This window comes from Tachysurus vachellii, chromosome 21 (assembly GCF_030014155.1).
Source record: "Tachysurus vachellii isolate PV-2020 chromosome 21, HZAU_Pvac_v1, whole genome shotgun sequence".
Lineage (NCBI taxonomy): Eukaryota > Metazoa > Chordata > Actinopteri > Siluriformes > Bagridae > Tachysurus > Tachysurus vachellii.
The window spans coordinates 7915269-7929282 of record NC_083480.1 but is presented as its reverse complement, the minus strand read 5'-3'; the positions used below and the strand labels follow the sequence as shown (position 1 = coordinate 7929282).

Genomic DNA, 14014 nt, shown 5'->3' with positions numbered 1-14014 from the left:
TACAAGAAGAAAACACAGGCTTAAGAAATAAAAATGTGAAATTCATCTTGTATTGTCTCAGTAACATTAAGGTGTCCTCATATGAAATGGATAAAATTAGGAGATGCATTTAGATCACATTCCAGACCACTACAATGAGAATCTAACAGATGCCTTCTTTACAGGTGTGTCTAAAGAGGTAGCTGGAGCTTTAGACGAGGAGGACTTTATTAAAGCATTCACAGATGTCCCCACTGTTCAGGTGAGACACACATATTACTCACACACATTACTTTAACTACAAATATCAAAAGGTTGATTGAGATTATAAAATTTAAAAATGAACTCCTGAAAGCCTGCGTAAAATGTGTATAAAGATACATGGTGTAAGTGGCTCTCTCTTCTCCTTCATCATATAGATCTATTCCACGCGTGATCTGGAGGATAATCTGAACAAGATCCGAGAGATTCTCTCCGATGATAAACACGACTGGGATCAGAGAGCTATTGCAGTGAGTGTATTCTTGCAATAAGCAGATATCCTGAACATGTATGTGTCAAGAATACAAAGATTTGTAAACACTCAGGCATTTACAGTAGGTTCTCCTGTTGACTGACATGCAATGACATCCAGTGATGATTCTATAGCATTAAACGCCAATATGATATATTATATAAATATCTGAGGATAATTAGAACTTTTCCACATCAATTCAAAACATTTCTGCAAACACATTTGACAGGACTGACCCCCTTTTTTAAATAGCAGACACGGGTTGGTTAAAATTTAAGCTCAACAGAGAAAATGTACTTGGGTACTTTTGATGAAATTAGTATCATGTTGAATATATTTATATAGAGTAGAATACTATAAAGTTATAGACTATTTATTTCATAAGCCAATGAATTTTGAGTCTAACACACACCTCTCTCCACAGCAGTGCTGTTAGGTGTGTCAGAATATTCCCAGATTTTTCCCCCATGTTTTTCTTTATTATCTGATCGCCTTCATTTGATTATTCATGCTCTATGCTCACGTAAGCGATTTTATTATTGGAGTGCTGGTGCCAAAAATGGTTAACCAGATGTGAATACTCGTACACACGTGTAATACAAGCAAGCACTGTGATTGTAACAAGATCAGATCAGACCGTGCACCTCCTGAAGTCTTGCATTTTGATAGGAATCTCAGGCAGTCTCAATATAAACACGGTGTGTAGAGATAACCGGTGAAGTATGAACACGTCATCTCTGAATTACCTGCAGGTTGCATTTCTGTAAATTTTTATTCATTTATTCAAACAATTTTTTTATTTGCATTTTTCTCTTCATAATCTGTCTCACCCTTATCACAGCAGAGAGTAAAGTTTAAAAATGTGTTTCCCCTTGATGGAATATAACCTTGACACTGTTGCTCTAAAGAGTCCCTACAGAGCACACGTTAAGGTGTAAATGGTGGTCTATGAGAAGAGATTTTAGACTTGGCGTGTTTGTGCATGCGTTTATGAATAATTTGTCTGTGCCCTGCTGTTTCTTTTGAATGTTAAGGACTTAAATCTTTCCGGGTATTTATTGAATGTGCTACTTGGCTTGTCGTACAGTGTAAGGTAGTTTCTTCTGTATGGTCAAAAACAATAGCAGGTGAGACATGAGGACTTTTTCCCTACATGGTGTTGTTTTCATGAGAACACTTTAAGCATGGTATAAGTTTCAGATTTCCCAGAAGGCTGTTGTACCGACTGAAATTATCACCTGGTTTAGAAATTCTCCAAATTGCTGTTTCAATGATCTGACATAGATGTTAACTGAACTCTCTCTTTCCTTTCAGTTAAAGAAGATCCGATCTCTGCTGGTGGCAGGGGCAAAAAACTACGACTGTTTCTACCAGCACCTGCGCTTACTAGATGGAGCGTTTAAGCTTTCAGCTAAGGACCTGCGATCGCAGGTGGTGCGAGAGGCCTGCGTCACTGTGGCGTGAGTGACAGATCACAGCTTTATTTCAGAGACGCCGCTCTACTCGGCTTGTTAAGATCACGTTTCCCTTAGTCACCTAATTATGGGGCTGAAAATAAGTGACAGCATAAAGTGCAAGCCAATTGATTTTCTTAAATGTACCAAACTAGTGAACATTTGCATAAAACGTTTTGTTTTTTTCTCAGCAGTCAGCACAAATTTTATGTTGTCTGTGTGTGTCTTTTTCAAATTTTATTTATTAATTTATATTTTATTGTTGTTGTCTGTAGGCACCTGTCCACACTGTTGGGGAATAGATTCGACCATGGAGCAGAGGCCATCGTTCCTGTATTGTTTAATCTTATTCCCAACTGTGCAAAAATAATGGCGACCTCTGGGACAGCAGCAATTCGCATCATTATACAGGTGAGGAATCCTCAGTATTAGTGGGTGTAAATGTGCTTTAATAAACGTGAGTTTATTTAATATGTAAAGAATATAACACCAGAGAGCTGTTACCAACCTAAAGTTAATCTTTTTCCAATAACAGTATGTCAAGATTCTCACAGACATTTTCTTAATATATTAGAGCATGTCATATGCATATAATCATATTTATATTGCATTTAATACATTTATACATTCATACAAGTTAGTTTCTGTTATCATTAAGGACAGCTATGGGCAGTAGTTCCCCCACAAGCCTTTCTTTGGTTTCTCTATCCTGAAGTTAATAAGTGAAGGCAAAAAACAAGCAGCTCATTATGTTCTGGAGACGGTGAGAAAACCCTTAGTGAAATACTTACAAAAGTGCTGATACCAGTGACTCCTTCGAGTCAAAGTGTTAAATACACTTCTGTTGTTAGGTTTACATTATTTGAAGCATCTGCTCTACAATTCCATTTGAATGAGTCTTTGTAGAAACCATAAAATGTAAATCTAAAACCAAAAATGAGAAGTGATTTTGATTACAGCTGACACTATGGTCACAGACGCTCTTATAGAATATTAAACACCACCTGATTAATCAGAACTGGGTTATAAACTAAAGTATTTTTTCCTCATACATAAAGACATCAGAGAGTTTGTAGTGAAATTATAGAGAAAATGTAAAGAAAAATGCATGTAAACTATACAATTAAAATTAAAACGACGAACCAAAACACACAAAATGTTAAGAGGTCACACAGTAACTACATATAGATAACTGCAGTCAAGCATACAGTAGTTTTGATGGTGTTTATTGTTTGTTTTGTCGGTAGCATACACACGTGCCACGGCTCATTCCTCTCATCACCGGGAACTGCACTTCAAAATCTGTGGCTGTAAGGAGGTGAGAACAGCAGCACCACTCGATACCAATCATGTACTAAACCCTATTCATGTGCAATTTCCTCATTATATACTTTCTCATCACCCCCTCCTTTAGACGCTGTTATGAATTCTTGGATCTGCTACTGCAGGAGTGGCAGACACACTCTCTGGAGAGGTATGAAGAAAGAGGAACTAAAGGGATTTTTTTTTTTTTTTTTTTTTTTTTAAGTTTCCGTAGCACTTCCTTATGTGCTCTCTCTTTTTCTCTCTCTGTCTGTCTCAGGCATGCGGCCGTTTTGGTGGACAGCATAAAGAAGGGAATCAGAGATGCTGACTCAGAGGCTCGAGTGGAGGCTAGAAAGTACGGATAACTTCAACGGCCTGTAAATGATCCACATTTCCTGAGTTTGAATTAATGTAGGAATATTGATCTGTCTCTCAGGGCCTACTGGGGGCTGCGGGCTCATTTCCCCACAGAGGCGGAGTCTCTGTATAACTCGCTAGAACCGTCCTACCAGAAGACACTTCAGTCGTGTCTAAAGAGCTCGGGCAGCGTGGCATCACTCCCACAATCGGATCGCTCTTCCTCCAGCTCGCAGGAAAGTCTCAAGTAAATAAGACACACGTACAGGACTCTTTGACAATAATGTATTATTAGGCAATTTTCCTGAGCACATTTAGAAAAACACACCTAAACAGACACCGCCTGACATCTGACATTACATTTCCAGTAATTTGAGAGAAAGTGACAACAGTAAATGTCATTACATTGCTGTTTACTCCTTTATCTGGACGACCGTTTGCTGAAATGTCACGTCCTCTTGTCTAATTCTTGACAAATATTTGCTGGCTGACCAAAGATACGGACAGTAATGAAAGAATCTCATGATGTGTTACTGTCTGTAGTGGAACTATTTCTTTTTTCCCCTCAATCAAGCTTTTCAGAGGGAAAGGTTACTTACTTAATTATTTTTTAAATTTATGTTTGTTTATAGAGTGTCATATGCTACTTTTTGAGGTAGTTATAAGTCGAAACCAAATAACATGCACCTGGTATCAAGCTTATGGCCGATGGAAAAGGCGACCATTGGGAATTTGTCATTTCACCAAACTAGCAGTTAATTCTCACATCACCTTCATCCACCAGTAGCAAACAATTTGTATAATTTGATCAATCTTTTTTTTTTTCCCGTTTAGTCGGCCGTTAACTTCAAAGTGGTCGGCTGCTCCGGGCAGAGGTAAGCTGTCAGTATAAAAATGCAAACTGTTGTCATTTTTTTTGTTCACATTTTTAATACAGAGATTAAATCATATGAGTAGTTGTTTAATTATGTTTTTATTTGTTTATTTCTCAGTTCCAGCCAGCTCTAAATCAGCAGGCTCACCAGGTTCCCTGCAACGATCTCGGAGTGATGTTGATGTAAATGCAGCAGCCAGTGCTAAGGCCAGACACGGTGGACAGGCAGGAGGAGCTGGCCGCCTCACTACGGCTTTACCCCCAGGCACCTATGCCTCGCTAGGTATCTGCTATAGAAACACTCAGGGCACTTGTTAGGATGGACCCCATACTTAGAACACTGAAAGCTGAAACACCCTTTCATCTCTCTTTCAAACTCACACATCTCTCCTTTCTCTCTCTGTGAATATATCCTTCAGTTTACTCCCTTACTTGGAATTAAGTGATCTGAAGTATGTCAGCATTCTGAAAAGTGTGTGTGTGTACTCATTTCTCTCTAACTGGTTTGCTGTGCTCCTCTCTCTCTCTTCTCTGGCTTAAAGATGATGCCTCTGATAAGGATGGTAAGATCATATCGTAGACGTCCTGTCCACTCATCTGCTTTAGCTTATCTGTTCTTCCATCCTTTCTTTGTCTCTCTTTGTGGTGATCTCCTGTTTCACACTTTTGGTATTCATGTCCTCATGTTTTCCTGCTTTTGGGTGGATCTTTTTTCACCTCCACATGCAGTCTGATCAGGAGACAAACATGCATATAAAACACACCTGAGGTTCACAATCTGTTCCTGATGGAAGACATTGTGTTCGTAGTTCATAGATATCTGTCATCTATTAGTCTAGCAGCTTTCTGGTTCAAATCCAGATCACTGTAGTATGTTTTTCCTCTCCTTGTTCTTCTTGTTTGTGCTGCAATGTTGCTGCACCCTGCTGGAGAGGAGCAGTACTGCAGACTCTAGCTTCAGACTGTAACTGTGATTGTGAATTTCATTCAGCTGCTTAATCTGGATGTCCTCCATTCATCTTTATTTTTCTAATGCTTTCTCCAGTCTGCCTACTTAATCTCGGTCTCAACTCTCAGTTAACCTGTTTATCTAACACTAGATTTAAGAAACAATTTTAAGTTAAATAATTTAAATGATAAATTAATCGATTGCTTTATTTTATGTGGTTAATTGTGTTTATTCACACTATTATTTAGTTGGTCTAACTTTACCCAACATTTAATATTTTTAAAGCTTTGACATTCTGGTGCCCTGTAATTTCTACAGATGTTAGTGTTGTAAAAGCATTCTATTGCGAGTATTACAGATACTTACCTATTTTCCAGGTTTTGTCAATTTAACGTGCCAGTCCTGAGGTCATTGTGGTTACCCATCAACGTTCAATACAGCGGATTTAAGATTGCGATCACAATTTTATCAAATAGCACATTAACATGTAATAAATAACATTGACAATGTGACCTGTATAAAGCTGGAATGATTGATGTTCGAGTGACTTTTAACTGGCAAACAAATTTTTATGTATTGGCTGGATTTCGTCAGAGACTGATGTCTGTCTGTGCATTCCCAGGACGTCTCCGTACTAAGCAGCCGTTGTCAACTCCATCAGGATTGAGCAGCACTCAGGTGGACTCGAGGGCCCGGAGCCGAACAAAGATGGTATCTCAGTCCCAACGTAAGCTTTTGCACATGCACGTTATTGATGAAGCCCTCAAACACGCATGAACATGTGCACACATCAGATCACTCTTAATTTATACACTAAACCTAACTTGTATTAATTCTTGACTCTTATGGTTCATGGTATTAGGTAACATATATGTGCACTTTGCAGGTGATCAGTTATTGAGTTAAGTAAATGAAGTCAGCTTCAATGTACCATCTTTACCAATGGAAAGGGATCATCATATGGCTGTCAGATTATATTCACCTTTTTCAGTTCAGCATTTACACTGACATGGTAGTGGGTGCTGTGCAGGCAGCAGCAGTGTAACTGGGGTCTTTAAGAACAGTGTGTGCACTTCCTGGCCACATAGTTTTGATCCACCGACTTTAAAGGTTTGCAGTTACTCTGTTCAACACAAGCAAGGAAAGATGGCCGCTGATGTCGTCACCCATGTTCACACTCACAAAACTGTCGATACCCGACTATAAAATTGATGTCAGTGCTTCCCTTTTTGAAATATATTTTATATCGTAGTTAAAACTAGAAACGAACAAGACTGTGGTAACTAGCCATTTCTGTGTGTCTAATACAAGACTGAACAGAGGTTCAAAGTATGGACACTTTCAGTTTCTGAGTATGGATCAGACTGGTTTGTTTGCTGTTAACAACTTTTGTCTGAAAGGTGTATAGTGTAAAACGCATTCATCCATTGATCAGAATATAGTGGCAAAAATGAGCAGATACAGGGTCATGCTGCTGAAAAGTGATGTGTGAGAGATTTGAAGACTAAAATGAGAAAATAAATGGTGTATGCCATACATAAAATATTTTAAACTCTTTGTTTCTGAAATTATTTTAAAATAGAATTTTTTTTTTTCCCTCTCTGAAGTGTAATTGCTGTGTTTTTACCTGCACAAATCACACACACCACACACTAAAGAGTCAGAACAGAATAGAATAGAAGATCAAATGCTGCGTATGTGAAAGCACCGGAAGGCTGTGAGAGACTAAGGACAGGTTTCCAGGGATAATCAACAGCTAGCTCTGTGGGATTGCTTTAAAGAATTCACTAAATGTATAGTGTTATTTATGTCTGGAAGAGCTGGAACCAAATTCCTTGTGTGTGTCAACACACTTGGCCAATAAACCTGATTCTGATTCAACACATCTTTCAATTTTATAGCTTTGCTGAATTGAGCCTAAATATCATCATATAAATAAAATCTGTTCTGATGTAGCTTAATGTTCAGTCATGTTCTAAACACCCCGTCCACACTGCTCATCCTGACACACTCGTATCAGTGCAACAGCCAGTAAAATGCTATAAAATACAAAATGAGCAACACGTACCTCATTATATTATTCCTTTCCTCTAGACATGGAGTCATCAGTTAAACTATGCACCTTCAAGTAATTAACACACGATTAAAGCTACCAATACGTATGTACACTAGATATATGTGTGGACAACTTGCTGTAGCATGCACTTTCTTTCCAAGAGCTGTGTGTGTGTGTGTGTGTGTGTGTGCAATCATCCTGCTCTCGGGATGTAACATGCGGCTCCTTCCAACTGTTTCTGTGCCTTTAGGTTCCGACGATTCTGATTGCACGCCAGGTACCCTCGTCTGACGTGTTGGCGAGTGTGTTAGTGTGTGCGAGTGAGTGAGTGTGTGTGTGCGAGTGTGTACCTGCATGCTGTGTGGTATTCACTTGGGTGTGTTGGTGTGAGTCCATTTCTGCCTGCAGGACATTTGAGAGCCAAATCCACTCCTGCAGTCTCACGCATTAACGTGTATGTGTGTGCGGCATCATTGACTTAAAGGAAGCCATTAAAGAATTTTGTGTTAAAGGGAAGCACAAACCAGCGAACTGGAGAATCATTAAATGTGTTAGGGATTTCACCTTCTTTCATCAGCTTTCATTTCTTTGCCAGCTTACCGCAGTGCAGATCGGCAGCTTTTTAGAATCTGTGTGCGCTCTTTTTGACGTCGCTCTTTTTATTTCCAGGCTCATGTATTTATTCACTTCTTGCTCCAGCTACCTGCATGTTTTTAGCCCATTATGCTATGCTATTGTTTTAATGTGCTTTTCCTCCTCCTACATTATGGGCCTCATGGCTCCTAATTTCCTCCCTATGATTTTGGCCCATTATTGGCTCAGGATCACAGTCTGCTACACCAACTGGTGGTAAGAATTTATACATATTTTACCTGTCACACAAAACTTTCCCCTTTACACACCTACCACCGGGATCCACCCTCTTCTTCCTTCATGGTTGATGAAGACAGGTGGACGTTACTGTCCACAACCTCACTAGGTGCTGCACGTATAGTGTACAGCTTCTCTGCTTGGCTTGCTCTGAGTGCCTTAGTGCTGTTTTATAAAGTTTAAAAGAAAATTCTGCTGGAAATAGTCATGTCACAACTAACTGTAGAAATAATTTTTGATGGAAACATGCTTGGCGTTACAGAGAAAAGTCTGGAGGAGCTGGTCCATGTCTGTGTTCATTAGCATTAGAAAATGTTTTTGCTGTTGCACGGGTCACATCTCATTTTTATGTTTGGTGACGCTGCATATAAAACATTTCTCTTGTATTTGTGGATTCTTGTTGTATGAACTCCATCGTAGTCATAAAATAATGATGTTTAAATTTTGTGTTCAACGATAGTCATGTTGTCACTGTTAGCTCCTCTCATTGTGCTGTTCATTAGTTCCACTAGTGTGTGTTCAATATACGCTATTTTATTGAATGTACTAAAGGAACATTCCAGTGTTTTTCAACCTAATCTGTTAGATTAATCTGCTAAAATTTAAACATGAGGAAAAAAAATGAAAAATATACACTCGCGATCCACTTTTATTAGCTTGTTCGTGCAATTAGCCAATCATGTGGAAGCAGCACATTCATAAAATCATGCAGATGCAGGTCAGAATCTTCGGTTAATGTTCAGGGTTGTTGTGCTGTGTTTGCTGCCTGTTCTGCTATTTCAGAAACTGCTGATCTCCTGAAAATGAACACTCCCTTCAACGGCGTTAAACAGAGTGCTGTGAAAAACATAAAGCATCCAGTGAGCTGCAATTCTGCAGGCACATTGTTGTCGAGAGAAGTGAGAGGAGAATGCATAGACCTGGTTTAAACTGACATGAAGGCTACAATAGCTCAAATAAGTACGCTTGTCAACCACGATGAGCAGAAAAGCATCTCAGAATGTACACAAAGTACCTTCAGGTGGATACAGCAGTAGACCAGGTTGGGTTACTCTTCTGTCAACCAAGAACAGAACTCTGAGCTGGGTGCAGGATTTACCGCCATTTGTCTTATGATCCATCAGTTTGACTATTTAGTAGTGTTTTTTTTTTTTAACAGTATTGTACAAGATCCAGAGACTATAGTGTGTTAAAATCCTAGAGCGTTTGCAGTTTCAGCTCATCTGGCACCAATAACCAATTGACTGCTGCTACATGACTGGCTGAATAAATGTTACTAATAAAGTGGACTTAGAGTGAGAGTTTGGGTTTGAAAAACTGGAGTATTCCTTTTAATGTAGGAAGGGTCTAATCTGTTTTATACTCCTCTCTTACCTTTTTGTTTTTCCTTCCCCTCTCTTTCATCAGCGGGCTCTCGCTCTGGGTCTCCAGGCCGTGTGTTGGCCAGCACAGCTTTGAGCACACTCAGTACAGGCGCCCAGCGTGTGAGTGCTGCTCCCGGTTCCCAGCGGCGCAGCAGAATCCCGCGCAGTCAGGGCTGCAGCCGAGATTCAAGCCCCACCCGACTGTCTGTGGGTAAGCACCAACCTTACTGTCTCTTTTGTCTCTCTATTTGAATGTGACTCAACATCTGAGGTGTTGCAAAGAACGCAAGGTGAAATTCACCTTTTTGCATTTTTGATTTGTGATTAAATAAATAAAAATAATCTCCCAGCTGCTGTTTGTGTCATTTGTAATTATTATTTATTGTTTTTTTTTGCTGCCTGCAAAGTCAATCACAGTTGTTGCTCTCTTTCTTGCCGTTTGTTGGTGGGTTTTTGGTGTTGGTGGGGTGGGGTGGTTGCAGCCTATAGCAAATAGTAATTCTTACCGCTCTTAAAATCTGCTTTCTTTGATCAAAGCGCCATCCAACGTCAGCCACATCTACAATGGATCAAAAGGAGGTATGCTTTCTGTGCTTCTTCCCTTCATTAATCACATTACAATAACCCATCCGTCTGTCTCCGTACTGGCTGGATTGCAGTGGTGTTCACAGGTGATTGTGCTGCTTTGGCCTGCTTCAGGAGACAGGACATGCTCTCGCATTAACCCGCTGAGCTAATTCGCAGTGCTGAATCACACCATAATACACAAAAATAAACAGATCAGTATCTTGTACTCTATCTCTAACTTCTTATCCTTCTATCTGTGCTATTTTTGTTTCTCCAATATTTCCATTTCTGATTTAGGGCCTGAATTAACACAGGTTACGAATATACGAAAACTTTGTTTAAAATTAGGACCCCGATTTTTAACTAGTCTCTTGCTCTGTTTCAGTGCTTTACTGTGTTGTATGTTAAGCTTGTTCTTTCTCTCTTATCCTCCCTTTGTCCCCTAACTCCTCTGTCTCTTCGTAATATTTATGGCTCTGTTTGTCTCTTTCATGGTATTTTTTTCTGTTCCTTTGTCTTTTCTTATGCCTGTCCCTTTTTCTTGGGGTGGGTCAGCGCGGGGTAGTCGTATACCACGGCCTAGTGTGAGTCAGGGCTGCAGTCGTGAGGCCAGTCGAGAGAGCAGCAGAGACACCAGCCCTGTGCGTTCCTTCACACCGCTTGGTGAGTAGCCAGTCATCGCTGCAAACAGAACCAGTCACAAATAGCTGTGGCTCCACAGGGTAGGGACTAGGGATTAAAAAGGATGTATTTTGAATATTTTTTGCATGCACGCTACTCTTTGCTAGACCTCAGGTTAGCTTTCAGGCTTGTTTTTCCCACATGCTTTATAAAAATCAAACACCATGGCTTGTTGCATTAAATTATGTATGGTGTTTGAAGACTGAAAACTCGATTTGATAGCGATTGAAATGTTCTTATTACCATCGAGTATGAAATCATCAGTGATGTGATTCAGAGGGATCATAATCATGCAGAAGATCATTGCTTCTTGCTTTTCAAGCTTTCCTTTCTTTCATGCTGATGGATTATGCTGCGAGAACTATTTGGTGTTTCCAAACTAGTGGCCCACTAGAGGAAAAAAGCTCTATGAATTTCTGACAGCAACTGACAGGGTGTTAAAAACGCATATGATTCATTAAGAAAATGCGTATGGTATAAGTAATATAATGTTTTAAGGAACATAAAGGCAGGTTTGTCTGTTTTTATAACGCATATAAATTGTATGTGACAACTTGCTCTAGTAAGATTTTCTTCAGCAGACTAAAGGATGAAACCAGAAATCCTATTCGGAGAATTTTTGCATAAATATCACAGCACAAAACAAGCATCCAGACAAACATGTGCTGTAATTGTCTTTCTTCTGAAAGTCAAGCATAGATTGGAATTTAGGTAATATAACCTTATTTCAGGATTTATGTTTATTCAGTAAGAATGGATATGCTAGTGTCATTACGTGAACATATATAATAGAAGCATGAAGTGGTTTATTTTTGTCGTGTTAAAAAAACTCCTGATTAAATTACACTCGAGTCACTGTGGAGTTGTGTGGTAGAATAAAGGAGCGGGTCCTGCAGGCAGAACTGGACTTTAACCTCTGATTCTGTAAGTGTGGGTCACAATGTTGGTGTTTTGTTGAAGGTTCAGGAACCTGGGGTTTCTGTGGTGGGCTCTAACACTGATTTGATTATGCATGTTATGTGTGTATGTGTGTGTTACAGCTTCACGACACTACTCTCGCTCTACTGGTGCCCTTCATGCCCCAGATGCCTTTGGGGCAGCAGGTGAACTATGACCCGCAGCCTCCCCAATCCTTATTCAAAAGCAGACTACATATGCGTCGTCTTCTCATTTGTTCATCCCAGTCATGCTTTTTTTTTCCCTTTCTTTTCAGTTCAGCCTCCACTGGACTGGACTGCATGCTTTATGTTTAGCTTTCATAACAATATTTCCTTCCCGTCTCAAAAAAAAAAAAAAGTGATGATGCTCTCCAGCAAACAGCCACAAATGTGGGATACGGATACAATTGATGACTTAAGTGAAGATCAGAATTAGAATTTAAAGGAGCAGTTTATTTTTACAGCCCTATGGTTATTTTAGGTTTAGGAACTATTTTTAAAACATTGTATTCATGCTTCCTGTCGTAGAGGAAAACGAGGGAACGGTGTGGGGATGTCAGTGAGTTTTCTGCATTTGAAGCTTTTTGCTGTCAGTTCAAGTAGATTTAATTAGTCCAGCATCTGTTTCCAAACGGTCATCGTCTGTTTTTCATTCTAACCCACATTTTCTTTTTTGTATGTAATTTACTTACTGTTTTTCTGTTGTATTTTATTTTTTGTATTTTCTTTGTATTTCAGTGGTGGTACGTGTTTATTATTGTATTGTACGTTTTTTTCTTGTGCCCTGATGTTTGTGTTCCTATATAACGTAAGCTGATTGTGTTGTGCTAAAATGTCCAATGTGTATTTTTAGGTTCAGGTTTGGGGATCTCGCAGTCCAGTCGTCTCTCTTCTTCTGTCAGTGCCATGAGAGTGTTAAATACGGGGTCGGATGTGGAGGAGGCCCTCGCTGATGCATTGGTAAACAACCACATTTACACCAATTAATAGAACTACTCTGATCTGATCACCCAAACGTGTCTATGATTCTGTGCTTAACTCTTTGCTAACCATCATATAATAACTGATTTTGTTAACGCTGCCAGCTGTTAGGAGATATGCGGAGCAAGGTCAGTCTTTCAGATTTCTGCTTTTTTTTTCTGTTGCATATCACCTGCTTGTCTCTAGATTCCTTACTTTATTCACTTCACTTACGTTATTGATGTGCCTCTTATTTGTGATGCTTTATTCCCTTAATTCTTTACACGTTATTTGTTTCTTTTTTTTTCTATTTTCATAAGCAGAAAAAGCCAGCTCGGCGGCGGTACGAAAACTACAGCATGTATTCCGATGACGATGCCAACAGTGATGCATCGAGTGCTTGTTCAGAGCGTTCATATAGCTCACGCAATGGCAGTATTCCCACATACATGCGTCAGGCTGAGGATGTGGCCGAAGTACTTAACCGATGTGCTTCGGCCAACTGGTCTGAGAGGAAAGAGGGGCTGATGGGGTTACAGGCCCTGCTGAAGAACCAGCGTGCTCTCAGGTACCACGCATACATGCACAGGTCCCTCAAGGATTGTTCAGTGTGTTACTTCCTATGATCATGCAGATATACCAATGATAAAGTTTATGAACAGGGAAAGTGTTTAAAATTTTTGTGTGTCAATATTTAAGGTTAGGTTTTTTTTTTGTTTACAGTATGAGGCTTCATCTAAAAAATAAAAAATAATATTTATATATAATTTATGTTCCTGTGTGTCTTTGTGTCCTCTGTTCTTTTACAGCCGGGTTGAGCTCAAGAGATTGTGTGAAATTTTTACAAGGATGTTTGCAGACCCACACAGCAAGGTACTGCCGGCACGCCGCTTCTAGCTGGGCACATTTTACTCGCACGCACACAATACCCATGCATGAAACCTGTATGAATAAAATATCGGATTCTGCCTCACCTACAGCCTTTATAACTCAACACACATATGTAGCGGCACTCTCAACAGAGGCATGCGCTCTGCACACTAATTCTCAGGGTGAGGCCACTGGCTAACCGCATGGTTTGTAAGGATTGGGTGCATTTCTGTTGTTCATGACTGTCAGTCAGAACGCTCAGCTCTACTCATTCAC

General features: G+C 39.7%; 1 protein-coding gene across 25 annotated transcripts in view; it reads left to right on the top strand.

The window, feature by feature from the left end:
- The window catches only part of clasp2 (cytoplasmic linker associated protein 2), a 42490-nt gene that overhangs the window by 18458 nt on the left and 10018 nt on the right, over nucleotides 1–14014 (top strand). For 6 of the 25 annotated variants that reach the window (XM_060897153.1, XM_060897180.1, XM_060897162.1 and 3 more), the window contains 20 exons: nucleotides 165–241; nucleotides 399–491; nucleotides 1808–1953; nucleotides 2223–2358; nucleotides 3195–3265; nucleotides 3362–3421; nucleotides 3530–3607; nucleotides 3689–3856; nucleotides 4444–4484; nucleotides 4602–4766; nucleotides 6055–6159; nucleotides 7739–7765; nucleotides 9766–9933; nucleotides 10260–10301; nucleotides 10845–10952; nucleotides 12011–12073; nucleotides 12762–12868; nucleotides 12994–13017; nucleotides 13192–13436; nucleotides 13678–13741. In XM_060897153.1, coding sequence (XP_060753136.1) covers nucleotides 165–241; nucleotides 399–491; nucleotides 1808–1953; nucleotides 2223–2358; nucleotides 3195–3265; nucleotides 3362–3421; nucleotides 3530–3607; nucleotides 3689–3856; nucleotides 4444–4484; nucleotides 4602–4766; nucleotides 6055–6159; nucleotides 7739–7765; nucleotides 9766–9933; nucleotides 10260–10301; nucleotides 10845–10952; nucleotides 12011–12073; nucleotides 12762–12868; nucleotides 12994–13017; nucleotides 13192–13436; nucleotides 13678–13741 — 1988 coding nt within the window. Of the gene's footprint in view, nucleotides 1–164; nucleotides 242–398; nucleotides 492–1807; nucleotides 1954–2222; nucleotides 2359–3194; nucleotides 3266–3361; nucleotides 3422–3529; nucleotides 3608–3688; nucleotides 3857–4443; nucleotides 4485–4601; nucleotides 4767–6054; nucleotides 6160–7738; nucleotides 7766–9765; nucleotides 9934–10259; nucleotides 10302–10844; nucleotides 10953–12010; nucleotides 12074–12761; nucleotides 12869–12993; nucleotides 13018–13188; nucleotides 13437–13677; nucleotides 13742–14014 lie in introns of all 25 variants that reach the window. The other 19 variants (XM_060897156.1, XM_060897157.1, XM_060897166.1 and 16 more) reach the window with 19 other exon arrangements.